This window comes from Penicillium oxalicum, chromosome II (assembly GCF_001723175.1).
Source record: "Penicillium oxalicum strain HP7-1 chromosome II, whole genome shotgun sequence".
NCBI classification, from domain to species: Eukaryota; Fungi; Ascomycota; class Eurotiomycetes; order Eurotiales; family Aspergillaceae; genus Penicillium; species Penicillium oxalicum.
Window position 1 is genome coordinate 882,662 of NC_064651.1, and position 21,648 is coordinate 904,309.

Below are 21,648 nucleotides of genomic sequence, written 5' to 3' on the forward strand. Positions count from 1 at the left end.
AGGGCCGGTGATAGATCAACGAGGTTTCCAAAAGGAAGAGTGGCGCGTCATGTGCCGGCGACCTGGGCTGCAAGTCTGCAGTCTCACCACTCGAACATGATCCCCGGTCCGCACTGTCGATCAAACCGAATTTATACTTTTGGGGGGAGAAAACACGGGCATTCGGATATATAAGACACAAGATCACATATCCTGTAACCATATGCGTGATAGGCAAAGAAAAAAAGCACAACAAAAACGACTCGCTCGTTCCAAAGAATTGATAGACGGGGAAAAAACCTGTCAGAAATTCTACATGCATATATTTCCCATCAATGCTGTTTACACGGTGCAGGCCATATGAGAAGATTATTATGAGGCCCATCCCTTCCTGGTTCACTTGACACCCTGGCGTCAACACAGACCTAATCGAGAGAATCCCTTCGGAGACCCTGCGATAGCTTCTGCTCCATCTGTCGCGCCAGTCCTTGGGGTACACCTTCTTTGGTGGCACGGATGGTAACCCGGTACATCTATATTGAAAAGCCAAAAAGTTAGCGTGCCCGTTTCGACCCGAACTCATGAGCTCCAGACAGTGCCCGCCGCATTGACTTACCGATTTCTCGTAATTGGGCTCCAGCCGCAACAGACACCCGGTCTTGCCCTCCTCGAACTGGAAGACACCGCAGCCGACGATGTTCCGTGGATTAGGATCAACACCGTCCAAGATCTTCCAGGCAAATCCCTCCACTACCTGCCGGGTATAAGACTCGGTGATCACCTTGTTCTTGCCGCTAAGACCAAAGGTCTTCTGCGACTCGAGGGGTCCGTCGCCGATTTGACGCCAACGCTTGAAGAAGTCTTCTGCAGAAAGGGAGGATGGTTCCATGTACCGATGCATCAGAACCGGCAATTGCAGGGTGTAGGCCTGCAGTGCACCGGCCAAATAGGAGATGCGGATGGTGGGTGCGTCGGAGAAGGGACCATGTGAGACGCAAAACAAAGTCTGCTGAGTCTGCCCAGCGGCGGGCACGCTTGAATCGGGGAGATTCTTCGTGTCGATTTTCAGGTTGGGCGTAGCGGGATTCTCCACGGTCGTTGTCAGGGAATTGATGGCAGAGGCAGATTTGTTCGAGATATAGATCTTCACAACACCCATGTGGGCACGGTACTCTGACCGCAATCCAACGTGGATCTGGGCATCCTCAAACAGCACCCCCCCGTTCGAGAAATAAAGTCGGCTATATCCAATCTCCCAGTCAGGGCTCAAGTGAGCGGCGCTGGCAAGATTGGGGGCAGGAGCTGACGGGCCACTGAAATCCAAGCCAGCCAGATCGCCCGAGGCGCTCGTGGCACTGGTGGGCGTGCTTGAGCCGTTGGAGGTTGAACGGGTACCGTTGACAATGGTGGTGAAGCTGCGTTTGAGGCCCGTGTGCTGCGCCAGGAGGACTTCCTGCTTGTCGGCATTGGCATCCTTGCCACCCACCACCCAGGTTTTCTTCTCGCTAGTGCCTGCCGTCTTTTGGTGGAGCCGAGACAGAAGAATGGACGTTCTCTCCGAAAAGGGTGGCATTTCATCACAAACCGTTCGCAGAAGATCGTCTGTAGGGAGTGTTGCCAGTGAGAGGTATTCGAACGCCCGCTGTTGTAACTCGGAGTCGGGAGAGTGGCTGTAGAGGCGGAAGATTTGAAGGAGTTGCGGCTTGATTTCGGGGAACAAATTGACGAATTTCACAAACGAGGACAAGATCATGGCTCGAGCGTTGTCGGACCCCGTGAACATTTTACCCTGAAGAGCAAGGAATTGTTCGATGGGACTTGAGCCGGCATTGTCGGCAATCAGATGGCCAAATTCACCCAAGACATAGCAACCAATCTTTACCAAACTCTCGTGGCATTCACTCTTCAGGTAGCCGAGCAGCGTATGGGCCGCATAAGCCTGTAGTTCCTCGTTGTTGGTCACAATTTGAATCACTCGTTGCCAAACTTCATCATTGACGTGCTCACCCGCCAATGATAAGAGCTTGAGAGTCATGTCAATATACCATTGCGCATCAGTGGCATACTTTTCCGTCAAGATGGCCACCTTCAGAACCATCTCCTCGCGAATGGCATAGTCGGCGGTCTGCAGATACCGCAGCAGCTCGTTGACGATCGGGCCGGCGTTGGTGGTATCACACATGCTGTAAAGCAGGTCCAAGCCCTTGCGACGAACACTGATGTCTCGGTCGCGGAGGGATCCCAAGATGATGTTCTGGTGCTTTTTGATCGGGTCGAGGGTCTCTGCTCGAGCAGCAAAGTGAGTCAAGGCGTCTAGACCCAAGTAACGAACATTTGTTTCGCGAGACTGGATGTATTTGCCCAACCGCGCGGAAATCTGAAGCATGAGTGTATGCTCGGAATCGAGATGAATAAGAAGGTTGATGGCTTCGAAGAGAATGGCATTTTGGGCGTTGTTTTGTTGGACGTTCTTGGGCGTCTCCAAGGCAGACTGCATGATCTGGGCCAGAGACTCGCGAATGATCTCGCGGACATGGCTGTCTTGTGACGGAGGATAGTATTGCAATAATCGCAAAAACTTGACTTGAATCCAGGGGCACGGCACACGGTAGTAAAGATAGTCGGGCGCAATATCGTTCTCGATCACAATGCGCTTTAATCGTTGGGCCGCCTTGACATAACAGCCCTTGTATTCTTCGGGCAGATCCTGCGCCAGTGCCATTACTAGCGAGGTGACAGATAGGGTCACACCCATATCAGGGTCGTCCATGATAGAGATTATACGCTCCGCCCATTCGTTCCGGACGATGCCTGGATGCTTGCGGTATAGTCGGAGCAATGTGAGAGCGGCCTTCTTCTTGACGAACGCCTTTGAAGTTCTGCAAGAGCATCAGTTTCAATTCGTCCTTCCCACGCAGACGCAGAAAGTCCCACACTTACGGGGAAATCAGGAGTCGGTGAACCTCCGTCGCCAGGGCTTCTCCAAGTTCTCGACCACCCACATTGGCCACGGCATGTAGGGCCAGACAATTGAAAAGTTCATTGTTGTCAAGCAAGTCCTTGCGAATACTGTTCACGACCAAATGCAGCAGCTCATGCTCTTCGTGCAAGAACAACGTCACTGCCAGGTAGCCGATCTGCTTCTCCGAGTATTTGTTTGACGAGATCAAATTGACCGCTTCCAGATGACCAAAGTCCACATCGTACCCCTGAATGTAAACGTAGAGCAGCTTGCACACGTATTTCTTCTTCTGGTATCCGTTGAGATTGCCGGCCTTGAACTTTTGTCGAATATTGGCCAACTCCTTATTCACCCGCTTCTCCTCCAGTTCTCGCGCCCGCGCATTGCGCAGATCTGCGATGAACTGGACAAGCCCTCGCATCGAAGACATCTTGTTGTAATGATTTGTCGCTCGACGCGCCCTGGGAGTTTGACGACTTGCGCGCTCTCGTTCGGAGGTATCCTAATGGTGTCGGAAATGTGGGGTTTGATGTACAGGGTTTCGCATGCCACGAGGGAGAGGGACCTCAGGGGGGTTCGCAGTCGTAGACTCGACGTCACGCAATCATGTCCCGGCGTTGTCGTCGTGCTGGTAGAGCATTTGCTAACAGACAGACAGGCGGAGACGGGGCGCGAATGCGAAAGTCACTGGGAGGGCTGGCTCGGAGACGGAGTTCGGAGACAGGGGGGGGGGGGTGGTTTGTCGATCGCGGGTGCCGCTGAAGTGGATGCAGCTTCAAGGCTGTCAGCGATCACAATCACACAAAAGAGGTAGAGTCAATAGTGTATTATTTTCGAGAACATACAACGTGATAGCCTCGAGAAGCAGTGCGTTCTGAAACCTCACGAGGAATAATCCAGGCTTTCCTCAAACTCGATGGGTCTTCCTCCTGTACCACATCTCATGCTCGGTCTTTCATCGAAATCATGGTTGCTGCTCGGTCCAGTACCGCAGCTCCGCTGTGGCGCAGCGGAACAATATTAATTCGATGTGGCGGTGCGGGCGCGTGTGTATCAAGTCCAGGTACGTCTGGTGGCTTGGCGTCTCAATTGGGATTGCGGTATTACTGACTCAGTAGTACTGAGTCTTGCAATCTTCTAAGATTACCACAGCTAGTCAAGTCCTTTGGTCGTTGTCCTGGAGATTTATAATCTCAAGCAGTCCTCGATATCTTCGACGCAAAAGGTGAGTTGATTTCTCAATTCATTGCACTCGCTATTTTGCTCGGCACTTTAGACTATTCTCTGGTACGTATTTTCCACGTCTTCCAGAGCCTATCGCCTAAGAATTACTAGCAATCCAATGGAATCTCCACTTTGCTCTTAGAAAGAGTAATATGTTAATTTGTCTCGAACAATGTCGAGAATTTGTCAACTTGATGAAGGAGAAAAATGATTACTCCATGTCCCGTCAAGGAATGCCCAGGCCCCCCAGACTCGCAACAATGCCGGCCAGTCCTTGAGTGAGAATGCAAAAGAGAGTCCAAGTAGTCCCGCCCTAACGCCAGTCTTCCGGTTCCCGTAAGAAAAATGCAAATTAAAAGCAAACTCTCAAATGGAGTGCATCATGAGTCATCAATGCCTTAGGCGCGAGTAGTGAAGTCTTGCTCCAAAGCGGACTCAATAGCCTCCACTTTTTCACAGGTGCAAGAGGCTAAAGAAAACAGGACTCATTAGTCTCACGTGTTCATTGCATCATCGAGTATAATCAACAGGGAGTCCACAAAAACTTACAAGCAGGACGAGTGCCACAAGCACACTTCTCACCCTCAACAGGCTTGTTCTCGGTGGCAGCACGCTCACAGGTGCACTGACCAGCGGGACGAGAACCTGGAATCTAAATTAGTATCATGATGGGAACCGTCTTGGCAACCAAGAGGATGAGGGTCCAACAAAAAAAAGAAACTTACGGCATGAGCAGCGCGGGCCAGAAATGTTGTTCTCAGTGGAAGCCTTGTTGCAGGTGCAGTGGAGAGCCGACTCCTTGCCGCAGGAGCACTTGGCTTGAGCGGCGCAGACGCAGCCTCCATCCTGGGAGGTCTTGCAGCAGGTAGTAGCAGGGTGAACCATGATGACGGAAGTTCTTTGGTCTTGAACGAGCAATTTTAGATGATGGAGAATCGAATCGTGTAAAGAATCGAGAGAATGTTGGTAAGAGTAATATGTTTGATTTAAATCGTGGTTCTCAGGTTGCAAGAAAGATGAATATGAGCTTCCTCTTGCTCCCTAGCAGGGAAGCTATGGTTTTATACTCGTCTACATGCGTCACTGGCCCGTGGACGATGTGTCCTGATTAGTTTTACCTACATGTTGATTGGTTGATGTCATAGTCACGTGAGTATGAGCTGTCATCCCACTCTTGCTAATTGGCCCGTTCGCCTCTCTGCTCAACTTGCCGTGTAATGGGCGTCTTCCAACTGGTCCAACTTCCTCACGATGACCATTATCTTCACTGTGATTCGAGAATCAGCTCTTCCAGGGGAAACAGCTTGCGGGCGACTCTCTGGACGTGGCGCAGAAGACGGAAATTTCCGTGATTGAAGAAACCGTAAGACAGGTCGAGGAAGGCACGAGGTGGAGAAGGTCAAAAGTAAGCTTATGCAGCTTGTTTCGTGCTGGCACACTTGGGTGGAGATGGCTGGAGCTTAACGTGGACATGCATCATCTGTAAAGTACGTAGACCATGAATCCAGAGAATCAGGCGAGCATGAGCAGCCGAGAGAAAACTTTGTCATTTTTCAGAGTGACACTCAGAGCACACTCCCTTGCAGTCCAAATAGTGGTCTCTCTTGAAGTCCAGGGCAACCGCCAATGTCTGAAGTTGGAGACCGGCCATGAAAGTAAGTTCTCTGGAACGTGGGATGGCAGTACTTCCGTGTCGCGAGCCGAGTGTCAAAGGGTTTGACCGTGAAGAACTATCACCATGGTAGATCTTTTACATAAGGATATGGAATCCGAGGGAAGAGCTATTGTCTGAAAGTTCGTTAGAGTTGGTATTCTACTGAAAACAATCATTTTGCTCGTCGGGGGTGCTCGTCTGAGAAGTGCTTGGTTTTGGCAATAAATTCATGCTGGCTGACACACGATAACCAAATGATTTATTCTACATCATTTTTCAGAAGTATAATTGACCAAAGACATCACAGAAATTATACGGGAGAATTGGGCAGGAGATACTTCAATTGATTAAATATTCCGTGGGAGATGGAGAGAGACAACTCGACACGACTCACTGTCAACAGGCACGAGTGGTATACAAGTCCCAGTCACTCACTGAATCAAGAGGAAAGTACCTGTGCTGTCGGACTATCAGGGCTCTTCTCCATTAGCTGGACAACCACCTGCAGCCGGCTTCTTGTAGGAAACGTGGGTACCTTGGCAAGTCTTTTGAATCGGTGCAGGTCAAAGGAGGCAGTGCTGTCCGGAGGAAGGATTGTGCTCCATCACACAAGCTTTCGCTCGGCGACGACGGGTGACGCGCTCTGCCGACTTTCAACTTTGAGTCAGATCGTGTGTCTCTCCATCTCTGTCCCATTCATGCGCGCAGTGTGGGCTGAGGTCGGACCTGGAATGCTTGTATATTTCCAGGCCAGGCTCCTTAGGTCGATTCCACGCCCACTTGAAAGGTGGCATTTGATCTGACTCGAGCGAGTGAACTTGTCGCATAGTGGCGAGGTTCCTGGGACATCTTTGCCACATCGTGATTGAACGAGCGATTTCGATATCCAGCTCACTACCACCCTTGAGCGGGCCTGAGGCGGTTCGGCATGTTCATGTAATCGGGGCCAACGAGTTCATCGAGGTCATGGTTCGAAGCTCAATTTTTTCCAGCCTATTCCCCATCTTTGCGGCACAGAAAAGCAGGTTGATCATTTCCCATGATCAGGTGGACTCTTGCTGCGCTTACGCAGGCGAAATCACTGCTTGAAATGACTCGCCCGAGGGCAGCGGGCCACACCACCCGTACACGTCACAGCGACACTGTTCAAATCGGGGACAACTGTTGAAGCAAAAGACATGAGCACCGTTCACAATCCAAGTCACGTCCTCTGCACGTGCGCGCGAACCATGGGCATGAGCCCCATCGTGCGCACATGCATTGTCTTCACTTCTCTCCCCCATTCTTCTGTTGCACTTACTAGACAGGTTCCATTCCAAACACGATATGCCACACCTTCTCCATCACCCAACCCACGCCGAAATTATCCGTCAGTTCCGTCGTGGCCATCCACTCGAGAATCCGCTCATAGTCTTCCTTGGGTCGCGCGCGGATCCGATCACGCGACACGGCAAATTGTCCACAACAAACGTTCCCAATGGTGTCGGGCACTTGGTCGGCATTCACGGCAAATAACTGCTGGTATGCCTGGGCAAATTTGGCGCGGATATCGTTATTTTGAAGGTCGCTGGCGCTCGGGCTGTTCGGGTTGACGGCCATTGGACAGCCGGGATTATGTTGGCAGCGAAGGTTGACGTAGCCGTGTGCGTCGACAGCCTGGAAGCGGATGTTGCGCAGGGTGTTGATCGTGTTGGGGCCGAAGAGATCATTGTGCCATTGTTCGGCGAAGGCGTGGACGAAGATGGAGTAGGCGGGGAGGCGATCGTAAAACCGGACAATGTAGGACAAGTACGCGGCGGCTTCGCGGCCGCGCCATGTCGCAGGCTCGAGGAGGTTCTGTCGCGGCGGTTGTTCGGTGGAAAACACAAAGGGGATACTGTCACTGCAAGAAGACGCACATGATTTGAATTGCACTGGGTGAGCCACCAAACCTTAAAAAAGAGAAGAAACACAAAAGCAAAGCACCACGCCTATAGTGGGGAGAAAGACGAGCGTATCAGATTCCAGGGAGATTCCATGGGATTTTGCAATGTACCTTTCGGAGCAGTAATCCAACAGCCATGTTAGATCATCCGTATGAATCGAGGCCAGAACCAGACCCACGCTGGCATTGCGGGCGGTAGATGTGTACGCGTCGGTGAGGGTCGACAGCTTGTAGACGATCTCTTGCCGATGGAACGAGGCGGCTGGAGCGGGTGGGTTTTTGTTATCAGATCATCAATCAACTTAATCCGATTATTTGCTTGCTCTCTCTCTCTCTTTTTCCATCTTTTTCTGGTACAGATTTCCAAATTCTCAGAATCCTCATCTTGTATCGTACCTTGTCCGGGCAGAGCGTGGTTTCGATGGAGAAAATACAAGATTTGCAGAATCACCATCACCACGCCGCCAACAATGGCCCACTTGGCATGAAGTCTAAACGGCAATTTGGACCTCCACATTCTCGTTCGAAAAGGGGAGGAAGAGGGGGGGGAGGTAAGCTGGTCGTCAGCGATTGAGCGCGGAAGTAAGGGGGAATCGATCAAAATTGCTTCCTTTGATTCTTTGTCGGTCCACCACCATCAAAGAACAAGGTAGATCAAAGTTGTGGAAATATCGAATATCTAGATCGGGAAACCAGAAAGAAAACGAAAAAAAAAATTATAAAAAGAAAACAAAGAAAGAAAAAGGATCGAAGCTTAGCTATCTCAGGTAGGAAGAGAAAAAAAATCAATAACTACGAGCTAAAAGATAAGAGAGACAGAAGTATTATACGTCAGACGAGGGGGGAAGAATGCCCTGATTATGGCCAAGGCTACTAAAAGTCTCTCCATCCGGCTAGCAACAGCGTGGATGAGAGCATACTAAAGATGAACAGGCAGGCTTTCCTATCAAATAGGGATCGAAGCTGTTGGTCGTCCGGATGATGGCGAATAAAGACCAGAGATTGAATGCGGGACCTGGGGCTTGGAAGCTAGGAATTGATCACGATCCCAGCTGTGATTGGGTTAGAGATGCGCTTGGATTGGAAATTGGGGGGCCTCAGTCTGGGCTAACAGGTGCCGACTCTGAAAAATAGAGTCCACCAGGTTTTGTTCTTGGGGCCAATTCATCGAAGTTTTTATTTTTATTTTTGATTTCTGATTTTTTTTTTCGCCGCGGTGAGTAGGTAGCCCACACTTAACCGATGAGACTCGCCTTGAAATGTGAATAAGTAAAGGTCGGAAGAAGCGACTGTTGTTGGTAGGCAGGAGAGATGGAGGACTCGGAAATATAAGAGCTGTTTAGTGTTTACTGTTGACCTGATTGTGGCTGCTACCGGGTGATGTGGGTATAAGCAAAATAGTAGGTTGGAAAGTTGGTCACCTTTGAGCCACTCGCTAGATTGCATCTTCCCTCCATATCTCCCCTCTATATGGAAGACAAATCGATAGAAGGGACACGTTCAATACTGTACATATTGGACAATCTTCAGCGATCAACTCTTTCCGAGGGGGAAAAAAGGGGGGGCAAAAAACAAAACTAAAAAAAATTCATTGGTACATGTGGGGACGTAATTTGGTCCATAATTTATCGGCTTGGGGGGCCCTCCGAACTGGTGCAAGTGGAATTCAACAGCCGCTTCATCCGAACACTTGATCTATACTCTGTCAAACTGCTGTCCAACCGCCTTATTCCCGAATCTCATCTAACGCTAGGCATCATTGACCAACATGGAAAAACAAAGAGGCAGTGCATCGCATAATCCTGGCAGTGGAAGCCTGAGATGCCGAATAACCGACGGCACGACACTATACTGAAGCAGGTCAGGAGTTGGTACCTACTTACCTACTACGTATGTACTCACTGACCGAGCGCGCCACAGCTCTAGATAACATGAGATGTTCTTTGGAGAATGTATCATTTCTCTACATCGACCAATAGACCCAAATGAGACATGTTGATATTGTCAGATCGAATAGAGTAAAAAAATAACCCAGGACTGAACTCATCATCCAGTCTGCGATTCTAAGAGAAGGTCCTCGACAAGAACCCAGTACCTATACTTGGCTAGTGTCAACAGCTCAACTTTGGGGCGCACCTCACCGACATACTTGAACACAAAGCTTGAATGGCCCAGGTACCCTAGCCATCAACGACGAGAGCTACACAGTCTTAAGCAAGGATCCAGCAGCCACAATCATGGATGTTCATGAGAACAACCCCCCTTATCTTGCAAGCACAGCGATCGAAAGATTCGCTCTCGCCAAATGAAACCCAAAATCATGGAAATTCTTGTTCGCATCTCAACACTGGATAGTATTAGGTATTGATCTGATTATCAAATCAAACACGCCAGTACAGTCCTAATGTCATCCGAACCCCCTAAGGTTGAGCCCCATTCAGGGCCGCCTCCACTAGGTTATCTCTTCAAGGTAAAGTACGTCCTACGGGACCCCAAAACCCCCTTTAAAAGGTCATCCAAACTCTCAGTTACAGAGCTTATTCCCGAGTAACGGCCTTTTCGCATTCTGTTATCTGAAACCCACAGGTGATATTCGCAGAAAAGCTACGGTCGCACTGTCCCTGTCAGATTGTTCTGGTTGCCAATTGTACATTCTCCAAAGACCGAACCTGGGTGATCCGCTCGGTCGCTGCGTTGAAAAGTGGAAACTGGAAATTCTCGTATTTTCATTGCACCTCCGTCTGAACCTGATCCATGAGGCCCTCTGATAGAATTTACTCGAGAAAGACCAGTGGAAAGCATCAATCTGAATAAAAACAATGAAAAAATAAACAATTCCGGAGAAGGGCTGTTGTCTCGCGGAAACGCACTGGGTCCTTGATCTATTTGTACTCTTTCCATGTGGTCAAGCCCAAGGTGGGACTATTGTGAATCGTATTCAAGATTGATTTATAGAGATGCTGCAGAAAATTACATATGGATAGGCACCCGAGGGAACAGTACTCTTGTTGATCATCATATTTCAAGTCATAAGTCTCGTGAAATTCCATGTACATCAAGCAAATTCTAGGTCTAATTATGGTAAGTGGTTCGTGTCGGCATCAAAAGCTTGCTGTGCGGGCGCTGGAGATTGGGTATCAGGGTTCCAATGGTTGTCGCGCCGGTAAGAGAGTCCAGATATTCCCGGATCAAATCAATCATTCAGCGGCCGGATCCTTGGATCGCAGGCGACAGGGGAGTGTGCACTTTGTGCGTAGGAAAGAAAGCTCGTAAGCGTCCGGCCGTGCAGCCTCGAAGACATTGAGAGGGGGGACCGGACTTGAGAAGCGACGTTCTCGTCGGCTCGATTTCCAGAATTCGAGCAATCGGCAAGAGGCGAGTCCCGGTGATGGCCTGATGCTCTTTCTGAAGATGATCGGCCCTGGACGTGGAGGCGATAGCTCCTGGGGGGATAAAATAGACTGTCCCATGGGGAAGGAAAGAATGGAAGAGGCCAAATGTCATGCCAGTATCGACCACTGGCTTCAGCGTATTTCCTCATCACAAACGATGGTGTGCGATGGTCCTCCTCGAGTCTTGAAGCCTTCGCTCGTGCCGAAAGACCCCGGGTGTCTGTAATCCCCCTCTTGCAAAGTCGGATCCACATATGAAGGGAACTGCGCGTGGCCCCCATACACATTTTGATGCGCAATCTTGACCAGTTTGCCGAGGACGGCAATCTCCAACTTCAATTTCACACTGTACAGCGTCGCTTTCAGCGTAGTCTGGTACAGGTACAGATTGTTGAATTCGATGACCATCAACGCAATGTCCATCATGATACAGGAAACATTGACGGCGAGTAACTGCAACACCGTCTTACGGCTGCCGGGATCGGAATTGTCGCGGAGCATGCGATTGGTCTTCCACATGTAAAAACTGGAGATGATCACCTCCTGTACGCAGAAGCCGGTGAGTTGAATTTTTTCCATGACTTTGTACCCCGCAACGGCGGTGGGGGTTTGGAGAAGATTAGCGGCAAAGGTGAGAACCGTTGTCGGAACGTGGAGCAGAAAAACATTGGCAATGATCATGCCCTTGACCATGTGTAGAATGCGTTTATTCTCTTGAACCAAGTGCAGGCGGGAGTAGAGCACAAAGGACTGGCCGGTCACCATCGTCCACCAACCGATCGTGAGTAGTGTGACGGGGACCCAGATCGCGGAGGTGAGACCGAAGAATTTGATCAGATAGCCCACCGAGTAAGGAAGGATGCCGATCGACGAGATGAGCATGCTCCAGAAATATGGTCCTTGATAGCGCTTGAAAGTGATGAACACCAAGACCACCAGCTCGATCACATTGTACCAGGCGACGGCGACGAACGTGGCGATGGCGATTCGCACGACATCGCTGCCACCTTGGTAAGAGCCGACAATCCAATTGCCTGAGATATCATGGATGGGCGCACTCATCCCTGCCGTTCCAGGGGCATGGAAGACTGGTGTGTGAGTCGTCGCGACCACCTGTCAGCAAAGGTAAGAGAGCAACCGGGGAAGAGTCGCAGAGTGCGCAGGTCAGTTTCGAATATCCAAAGGCCAGGGGAGGTGGAAAAGGTGAACAATGATAGTCGGTCCAGGTGCTGCGGGTTAAGATTGGAGAATGGATCGAGGTTGAGAATGGCGGAACGTGTGTCAAATTAACTTTTTGTCTCGTTGGCCCGTGGGGGGATTTATATTTGGATCCATCGTGAGGTTGGGATGTCCAGAACGAGTGCACAGGTCAGTCATCGAGACAGCTATCGGTGTCCAGTCAGACGCCTTCAAGCAGTCAATGGACGGGGACATTTTCGCCCGATCGGTTGAAGGACCCTCTCGTTCTCTCTCTTCCCTTCTTTCTCTCGTGCTTATATTTCCCCGATTCTCACAATCTCCTTGGTCCTAGTAAATTAACGCATCCCTTGGCGTGGAAAAAAAATCCACAGTGGGGCGAACGCCCGTTGCAACTTGCAGGGTTTTTGTGCTTTCCGTCTGCCTGTCAGAGGAGGGCAGGATCAATTGTTTTACTCCAGACAGCTTGCGGCGTCCCATTCGCTTGGCTGTCGATTCGAGGTCGGCGATGAGAGCATGGCTATGGCGTGCCGAAGGGGATCATCCTATTTTCACTTGGTCCCCCTGTAGATCAAAGTTTGCTCTCAACATCCTTCACCAAAGGGGAATAGAGCACATTGGCCAGTGGACAGACTGAAGCAGAGTTCAGCCATAATCCAGGAACCAGAGATCGGAAGAATCGAGACACCCACTGAGTGCCCGGCATACTGCGCGCGCACTGGACGGGAAGTACACCGGAGACACTTGCCGACCACCGTTCTTCCCAAACGAGTATCGGAGGACCTTCGGGCACTGGGCAACAACCTTGGAAGCATGGAACAGATTAGTCATGCTGACAATGAGTGACGAGAATGCATGACTCTAGGAACATGAATCTCCCACAGTAGACATCAAGACATCAAATCAATGACAGAAAAAAGAAAACAGATTCATTGTATAGTACAGATTGCAATTGAAACCCCGCGGTGACCCAAGGCAAAAGATTGATCATCATCTCATTAAATGTTCCATTCCAGATTTTCTCCGTGAAACGCCAACCAGTGCTCAAATCGGAGGATTCCATGACTTCTCCGACAGTGGCTAGATTCCAAACCCGAATCTATAATCAACAGTCCAATGCGCCTCTTTCTCGTCGTTAGGTTACTCCATGGCTACTTCTTGCTGCGGAGGAATGCAGCAACCTGTTCGTGTCGGGTCACAAAGAACATGCGCTTGCGATCGGATTTCCATACCAAGACACCGATTTCCGCCGCATATTGACAGGGAGCTTGGTATTCTTGCAATGTCGTGAAATCCTTGAAGAGAAAGCCCGCAGTAGCGCGGAGCCGGTCGCGTTCCAGCTGCCACAGTCGGATCTGATCCGTGACTGTTGGTGGTAGAATAGACGGTGGGATACCTGCGGTGTTCGAGGTCGAATGGCCGGCATTATGCTTACGCAGTTGAGGATGTGCATGTGTATGGAGATAGGAGATGATTTGATCCGCAGTAATGCCCATATCGATGGCGCGGCGTACGGACTGGCGGGTGACTTTACCCGTGACGAGATTCGGAAAGCGATACTTGAGGGTAGTGAAGAGGGAGATGAGCGAAATTTGCAGGGGCGACGAGGTGTATGCGTAGAGGCGATAGTTGGTTTCGATGACGATGAATCCGGAGCCAGCACCGGATGCGCCGGGCTGGCTGGCAGGGCCGTTCAAGGAGCTACCCACCGTACTGCTCAGAGCGCTTGAATCCGAGGTCAGTGTGGTCGCCAGTCGCGTGGGGTAGAATCGCGTTGCTTCAGGCGACTCTTGGTAGATAATTCCAAAATCGGCGAGGTCAGCTAGCGTCCGAAGCTGAACAGATGACAGATATTTCTTCTCGTAAGATTGACCCAGCTCCAAACTACTGAGCAGGAACAAGAACGAGAGAACTTCAACACTGTCCATGCCAATAGCCTCGGCACTCTCAACGTAGAGGATCAAGATATGCCAGACTTGCGTATTGACATCCTGCAGGACGAAGCCAAAGCCGTCCTTGGTGATGTCGACTCGTCGATCGCGAATCTCGACGAGGTGACCAGCCTGAAGAAGTTGCTTGACACCCTTGCTGAGGCTCACGTCGCGCTGGCCGCTGAGAGCACTGGTCCCAACCATGTAGCCCAATACACCTTCCCATTGACGACGCGCATATTCATCTAATTCGGGTATCGACACACGGTGCTCATTCTGGACAACAGAAAAGACACCAAAGGACTGAGCGTCTTCGGAGCCCATGAGAGCTTTTCGAAGGGAGGATGCGAACGGATTGGTGACCATGTATGCGCTGACATTCTCGGAAGTCAAAGTCTTGGAAAGAATATGAAGGCGACCCAAAATAGAGAGGGCATTATCGCGTTGCCTTAACAAAGGGAACCAGTTGACTTTAGCGACCAGTTCAAGCACATGGAATCACAAATAATGGCGATGTCACACTCACTTCTTGCTCTCTGCTTTCACCCAGAGTTCCAGGTCGTGGGTCGGTAGGGGATCTTTCAGGTACAAAAGTGCCATCACAAAGCATTTTGCTACGGTCATCGGTCAGTTCCCAAGCGGCGATCAGCTTTCGGGGGGAGCTCTGAGATACCCAGGTCAGGCAACATTCGCCGAAAAATCGCAAGCGCAGTAGACGGCTGTTGATACAGCTTGTTAAAGGTCATACCAGGCAGGCTTTCCAGGTACTCGAGGGGCCGAGACGTAGATGCCGCCATTGTGGTGACCTGAGAGACCTCACGTCTCTGTATCTTTCGGAGATTCGATGAGAAGAGTGAAGTCATGGCTCGCTCCGTAGAAAGCTATTTACGGGGACCGGAGCGGCCATCTTGTGCAGTTTCCGGGTTGGATGGATACCCTCACTATCTACCGAGCGATGAGCCACGTCTCTGCTTGAACCAATTTGACACTGACTGAGCTCCACTATGACTGCGTTGAGATTCGTTAAATCCGTGAGAATGCACTTGTGACCGCGTTGTTGGTGAATACGATTCTAACACGACCAGCTACGCAGGTCTGGGAATCCTTCCGGGCTACCTCGGGTCTTGAGCCTCGGTAAGCATTAGATTGAGAAATAGTTCGTTATCTGGGATGTGATGGTACTGACCAACACGTTCTCAAGACTTTTGAACAATGTGCGCCATTTCTATAGTTACTGCTTGCTGTCAATATAATTTCTCACCTTAAACAGCTCCAAGTCACCGCCGCGAGACCTGGGACAGTCAACTTTGAACTGGTGATCCAAAAAGAGCATACAGTATGGTCAATCCCCTACATTGGGTCCATGTCATGGCTATATGCAAAGGACGGACTTGAACAGTATCCAACCACATGAGCTATGCCCTAGACTGACCACTTTTTTATTTTCAGAACCGCCTCAATATTCTTCATGGCGGCACTATTGCGAGCATGGGTGACTAGCCTGAAAGATTCGACGAGGGAGATAATTGCTCGAACTCACACTTTCCTTAGTTGATCTCGGAGGCTCCCTAGCCGTGGCTTCTCGAGGGCTTTACGCAACTGGCGTATCTACCGATCTGAATGGTAAGTCAATTGAAGAAATGTCGGCAGGGCGGATCTTAAACTGCCACTATTGCTCTCGTCAACACTCCTAACTCTGTAAACAAAGTGACCTACTTGAACTCCGGGGGCAGAATTGGTGATAAAATCATGGCGGTGAGTTTACAGACTAGTAATCCTAAAACAACCTTGCTCCAACCTGATTGACTGATCAATTTTAGGAGGTTACCTGTGATAAATGTATGGCATGCTGCTAGCCATTCACCTCCGAGTTCACGGCAAGCGCTTACTAACTTGGGTAGTCGGGAAAACCCTCGCATATACTAACATTAAGTTCACCAATGCAAAGGGTGAGGTTGTTGCTCGCGGGAGCCATACCAAGTGAGTCCGTTCAGTGATGAACATGTCGCTGCTTGCACCGGTGTCTAATCGAACAATCATCGTAGGTATGTGAGCATTGCTTGGAAAGATCCTCAAAACATCGTGGAGGAGATCAACAAGCTTCAGTGATTGATAAATTTTCCTATTCCAATTGGTGGATTGAAAAGCTTGATCACTCAAGTCCATGGCAATCTGGGTGCGTGCCCGTGTGGAACTGGTTGACTTCGTTTGGTCTTGAGGCCGATCTTCACCTTTTGTACCTTACCGAGACCAGGGCCACAAAATGGCACTTGAGGAGCTGTTGCCAAATCAATGTGACCTGCAGTATTTCCCTCCGAGATTGATGGTTGGATAGTTCTCTAGGTGTTACTATGTCGGGCTGTCGGAGGTAAGCAAAGAATCGTTCTAAGATTCGTACGAAGTGCTTTTGGCTCGTTATACAAAGATTGAGGGCGAATACAGCATTGGCGTTATTGGATTCTCCCACCAGAAGTATTCAGAGCTCTACAAGATACGAGGAATGTGTATGCATCCATTGCACGTTTGATTGATTGCTCGGATGTAGTGTTTTCCATTCAAAAAGTAGGACATTGGTTCCTCGGTTCCTCGGTGACAAAAGCATCAAGAACAGATCTATGAACTTGCTTGCGCATGGTTATTTTGCAAGAACCGATTCAGTAAAAATGGCTTCTTATACAATGTCTTCACCTTCATCTGGTCCGGCGCCAAGCATCTCCTCGTCTTCCTCCCGTGGAAGCTCTTCGCCATTTGTTGTGGCATCCTCAACGGCTGCATCACCAGCACCCATCGCCTTGACCTTGGCTTGTGTCATCTCAAAGACGTACTGACCAAGATGCTCTACACTCTCCATGGAAGTGCCCTCCACCGGAGCGTCCAGCGCTCGAGTGCTTGGGAACATCTCACCTGGCGCAAGCATCAGCTTGTCAGGTCGTTGCAGGAGACGCTCAAAGGCAGGTTGAAGTTCATAGCAAGTCTCGAAGATTTCACGGCGACCGAGAATGTAAAGTCCAAGACGAGCACGGGACAACGCCACCGTCAAACGACGCACGTCACGAAGATAGCCCACCGTACGTGTGCGAGTCAGTGAGAGAATGACATCTGGCAGAGTCAAGTGTTAGTGAAAGGTCACGTTTTGTTTTGTGAAGGAAAAAAAAGCTTACAGTCATTCTGTTCTCCCTGGTACCTATCCACTGTTGTTACGATCTTGGGCATCCCGAACAAGGGGTTCTTCGCGCAGCGATGGCCGAGAACATCTCGAATGAGAGCAGTTTGTCCAGCATACGTCGCCAAAATCGAGATTTTGTCGGCCGGGTAGCCGAGCAGACGCATGTACTGGAAAAGTGCAACAGCATACTCTGCCTCGCCCAGATTCTGGATGAAGTGTGGGGTTGGCTCGCGTTCACCGGACCCCTGATAATCAGGGACATTGATGAATTGGTAATCGAATTGGAATCCAGCGTTGGCTTGCTTGAATTCTTCGGCAGTCTCCGTGACGGCAAGGTCACCCAGGGACTCATAACGCCATCTGAAGAGCTCAGCAATACTGGGTCGAGCACGAGCTTGCTTGTCTAGCGTGATCACAGGAACGCCAAGTCGCGCCAATCGCAGGAACAGACTTTGTTCAAAGTGGGCGTATTGACGGAAAGCGAGGTTTTGGATAATAGGCGAGTTCTGCAGATGATCACCACATAGCACAACTCGCTTCAATGGCAGCTCACCATTTTTCAAATTTTGCATGGCGGCTGGAATGAAGCTTTCGATCTCAGTGATCTGAGCAGCTTCCTCCATGACTACGTTATCATAGTGGAAGCCCAAGTCTGCGATTTCCTGGCGTCGCATTGCCGCATGCGTAGAGGTCATCGCAATGACCCGAGCTTCTTTGATCAACAAATAATTGGCTTTGTCGCGCTGTTGTCGCAGGATCTCAAATGGCCGAATATCCTCGAGCTCGGAGAAAATCCGCTCGATGTGTCTTTGGCAGCCTGATGCAACATCCAAAAGGGCTTCTCTGGAGGCACCTTCAGGAAACAATGGCTGGGGAGCGTCTGAGAAGTACACATGGAATGGGAAATAGGTAATAATCTCCTCAACCGATACTTGATCAGAGCCGACATGATCCCAAAACTTCGCCCAAGCTGGCTGAACATGGACCGTATTGAAATATCCAGCCGTCTCACAAGAATTGCCATGGGCGCCTTCAACATTCATTGATGCCGCAAGCCGCATTACCTCAGAGAGATAATGAGTCCGGTTGTCCAGGAAAGAGTCCACACGGCCATGTTTGCTGTAGTTGGTGTCCGTATCGAGCTCCTCCTCGCCGTGACCGAGACGAAGGAGATGGCGCTCATCAATGTCAAGCGCAGTGATTTTTTGGAAAAGCTGGTTGAGCGCTTGATTGCTGTGCGCAATCAGGAGGGTGCGCTCCTTGGGGAAGTTGTGATAGAGATTGTTGATGATCTGTGTCGCGACGTCTGTTTTTCCTGTGCCGGGCGGCCCAACGATGACTGTGAGACCAGGCTGCACGCCCGATGCAATTGCCTCCACTTGCGCGGGAGTGAAACGAACGCGGTTCAACTTTGGGGCATCCACCGGGTAGGGTCCAGGATTGGGGGGTTTGTAGGTTGATACACGGATAGTTGATGACTCGTCGCTCGACTGCTTAGCTTGCTCACGACGACGCTTCTTCGGAGGCATTGCAGAGGCGGTCTCTGGGGCGTCTTCAGGCCAGTTGAGAATATAGGGCGGCCCAAAGCTGGACGTCTCAGTCCCAGAAGGTTCAATTGTCTTGCCAGGGAAGCTCTCAACAAGATGATGCCAGTCAAGGAAGGTGTCCAAGAAATCTACTGATTGCAGGCGATTGGCCAACTGTGGGTAGTGGGCACTTGCAGGGTCTCCGTAACCGAGGAATACGTCCTGCAGCCAAGATGGTAGAGCCACATCGGAGACAATGAGTTTCTGCATGGTCTCAAGGATTGACTTGAAATTATTCTCTCTTGCCTTTCTTCGTGCAACAACATTGAGTAACGGATAGATATCCTGCTTGCCTTGAGATTGACGGTCCTTGTCAGCCTTGAATGCTGCAGCATCGAGATTCACAAGCAGCTTTCGTATCCTTGGGCGAGATTGATGTCCGTTTGTTTGGGCACCGGCTGGCTGGCGCAAGGCACGGCCTTGCTCATCGAGAACTTGCACGATCTCCGCAGTACGCAGGTGGGTCATACAAAGATCATCCGTCACCGGAATCGTGGAACCGATCTGAGAAGGAGAGGGCGTCTGCACTGCGAGCAAATATATCACGTCATCGGGCCGTAGCGAATCCCATTCCTTGCGAACATTCTCGGCGAGACGACCGACCTCAATCGCAATTTCAGCTCGCACGAAAGCAGGGTTAGGAGATCCGACTTTAGCCGGAGCCACCTCGATGATGGCAGGTTTGGAGATGGGTATAGCCATGCGTGAAAAGCCATCGAACTTGACCAGCCCGTCGCGGCCCGCTTTTGGCTGCATTCGCTTGACCACCAGTTCCATATCCTTTCGTATTTGGAAAAACGCTTCAGAGCGATACAATAGGAATGATCGCCACAAGAAATCCCCAATGCTCAGATACTGTAGATTTAATTTTGGAATGGCCAGCGGTCTCGATCCGTCGTACGACTCCGTTCTCAGCAATGCGGGATCGTAGAGAGTGTCCTCTGTCGGGAGAACCTTGATTCGAGCAGCAGCCTCTTGGAAGGAAAGTCGGCGTGCATAAGCTGATGAGAGTACTTCAAGGTACAGCTGTCGGTCGAGGGTGACATTGGAGGACTTTGGATAGGTTGTCCGGAACCCAAGATGCATACACAGCTCCTGTAGCTCTGACTCTTCAAGAGATGAGAGTTGTCCTTGAAGTTCAGAACGCTGTTCAATGGCGCCCAAGTTAGAAAGCGCAAGGATGGTGAGCTTCTCCTTGAAGTGCTTCATCGCTGTTCTCTGTAAACGCGCCAGCTCCTGACAATGGAGGTCATAGACCGCCTGAGGCGAGAGCGCCTCACCGGAGTAATCGTCAATCGCGAAAAAGACAAAGTGACTCAGCAAGCTGTAAAGATCGCGAAGCAGCGCATTTTCCGGGTTGCGGTACAGATGCGACAACCGAATGACAGGCAATAGATTCAAATCCTTCAGCAACGTATTGACGTAACGCCGAGTCGGAAGCTGGCTCAAGAGGTCCACAAGCAGTTCAATGAATCTCTCCTCGTAAAGCAAATTCTCAGACTGCTCTTTCTCAGATCCGTTCAGTTTTTGTAAAAAGATGAGGAGCATAGTGTACAGCCATGACCGCTCAAATCGGATTTTAGCCTTGACGGCGTCATCTCCCGCTTCGTATCGTTTGTTCGCCGCCCTCCAGGCTTTCTTCAATATCGGCGATTTTGAGATTACGCGCTCTCGTGCTTCATCGCCGGCCAAATTGTGCCATATCGAGATCGAGACCAGTGGGGCGCATTCTTTACGGATGAGAGGGTTTTCGAGGGATTGGAAAGCGCCAATGATGAAAGAGACGATGGAGATTCGCGATGTGGTTGCAAGCGAAGGATCAATACTCATAGACAGCACACGGTGGAATAGGCTGGAGAAGTCGTCCGCGCGATCGGAGAAAATGTCTATGGCACATGGTTAATGAGTCTGACATGATGTTTGACCTTGCCCAATCGCGATCGCTTACTCCATATCGGCAGATGCTCGCGGTGCTTGACGCTCACAATGAGAGCGATCAAAAGAATATGGTGATTTGACGCATCTTCGGTGTACGTCGGCCACAGGAACCTGCGCGTGGTTTGGATCAGCTCTGCGGAGTGGGTTTGCCTCATATGATTCTGAACCTACTTTTCTAGAACATTCAAATTTTCCAAAATCAACAATGATCGTGTAGCGAAGCCCTCTGCTTCCAAAGGATCCCATAATTGCTGCTTGATCACATCAGGCTTGACCTTGCGAACCTTCTTTGCATCGGACCAGTACTCTTGCGCTAGCTTCACCCAGGCATTGTCCTCGCGGAAGTCCACCACGGTTGGTCTAGATTCTAGACTCTGAGCCATCGCGTCTCTTGTCCCTAGCCCGGGAGACGTGAGATTGTGGAGGGCGTAAATGGATCTGCGCGCGTCGGGGCGTTTTCATAAAGCTCCGACTGTCAGTTACTGAGATCATTTGCACTCGATACACGACCCTCTGGAGGCCGGGCTCGGGTCTTAGTCAGCACCATGCGGCCTGTCACAGCACTGCCGACCTTCAGTTAGCACACTGAAAGCTCACCGCCTGATACTCCGCCCTAACGATGGCTCTAGGATTGCCGAATGTGGTTGGATTGTAGAGTAGGATGAAGCAGTGACAAACTTTCGATAGAGTAGAGC

General features: G+C 50.3%; 7 protein-coding genes across 7 annotated transcripts; 1 reads left to right on the forward strand and 6 right to left on the reverse strand.

Moving 5' to 3' along the window:
- Positions 1 to 404: 404 nt before the first annotated feature.
- On the reverse strand, positions 405 to 3,371 carry POX_b02201 (AP-2 complex subunit alpha; the record flags this gene model as incomplete). Its single annotated transcript, XM_050111115.1, has 3 exons — positions 405 to 512; positions 596 to 2,858; positions 2,920 to 3,371. 3 exons carry the CDS (start codon positions 3,369 to 3,371, stop codon positions 405 to 407), a joined length of 2,823 nt encoding a protein of 940 aa, XP_049971461.1.
- A 1,192-nt stretch (positions 3,372 to 4,563) lies between these two features.
- On the reverse strand, positions 4,564 to 5,050 carry POX_b02202 (uncharacterized protein; the record flags this gene model as incomplete). The annotated part of the gene is made up of 3 exons (XM_050111116.1): positions 4,564 to 4,634; positions 4,715 to 4,810; positions 4,891 to 5,050. 3 exons carry the CDS (start codon positions 5,048 to 5,050, stop codon positions 4,564 to 4,566), a joined length of 327 nt encoding a protein of 108 aa, XP_049971462.1.
- A 2,068-nt stretch (positions 5,051 to 7,118) lies between these two features.
- On the reverse strand, positions 7,119 to 8,260 carry POX_b02203 (uncharacterized protein; the record flags this gene model as incomplete). The annotated part of the gene is made up of 3 exons (XM_050111117.1): positions 7,119 to 7,701; positions 7,855 to 8,005; positions 8,140 to 8,260. The coding sequence occupies 3 exons, from the start codon at positions 8,258 to 8,260 to the stop codon at positions 7,119 to 7,121; spliced, it is 855 nt and encodes a 284-aa protein (XP_049971463.1).
- Positions 8,261 to 11,267: 3,007 nt separating this feature from the next.
- On the reverse strand, positions 11,268 to 12,197 carry POX_b02204 (uncharacterized protein; the record flags this gene model as incomplete). Its single annotated transcript, XM_050111118.1, has 1 exon — positions 11,268 to 12,197. One exon carries the CDS (start codon positions 12,195 to 12,197, stop codon positions 11,268 to 11,270), a length of 930 nt encoding a protein of 309 aa, XP_049971464.1.
- Positions 12,198 to 13,483: 1,286 nt separating this feature from the next.
- Positions 13,484 to 15,060, reverse strand: POX_b02205 (General transcription and DNA repair factor IIH subunit TFB2; the record flags this gene model as incomplete). The annotated part of the gene is made up of 3 exons (XM_050111119.1): positions 13,484 to 14,711; positions 14,790 to 14,877; positions 14,937 to 15,060. The coding sequence occupies 3 exons, from the start codon at positions 15,058 to 15,060 to the stop codon at positions 13,484 to 13,486; spliced, it is 1,440 nt and encodes a 479-aa protein (XP_049971465.1).
- A 207-nt stretch (positions 15,061 to 15,267) lies between these two features.
- POX_b02206 (putative esterase) lies at positions 15,268 to 16,372 on the forward strand (the record flags this gene model as incomplete). The annotated part of the gene is made up of 10 exons (XM_050111120.1): positions 15,268 to 15,294; positions 15,357 to 15,397; positions 15,465 to 15,477; positions 15,534 to 15,599; positions 15,713 to 15,755; positions 15,815 to 15,886; positions 15,972 to 16,018; positions 16,084 to 16,102; positions 16,165 to 16,243; positions 16,309 to 16,372. The coding sequence occupies 10 exons, from the start codon at positions 15,268 to 15,270 to the stop codon at positions 16,370 to 16,372; spliced, it is 471 nt and encodes a 156-aa protein (XP_049971466.1).
- A 562-nt stretch (positions 16,373 to 16,934) lies between these two features.
- POX_b02207 (RNA helicase aquarius) lies at positions 16,935 to 21,336 on the reverse strand (the record flags this gene model as incomplete). Its single annotated transcript, XM_050111121.1, has 4 exons — positions 16,935 to 17,362; positions 17,425 to 20,901; positions 20,964 to 21,064; positions 21,125 to 21,336. 4 exons carry the CDS (start codon positions 21,334 to 21,336, stop codon positions 16,935 to 16,937), a joined length of 4,218 nt encoding a protein of 1,405 aa, XP_049971467.1.
- Positions 21,337 to 21,648: the final 312 nt, after the last annotated feature.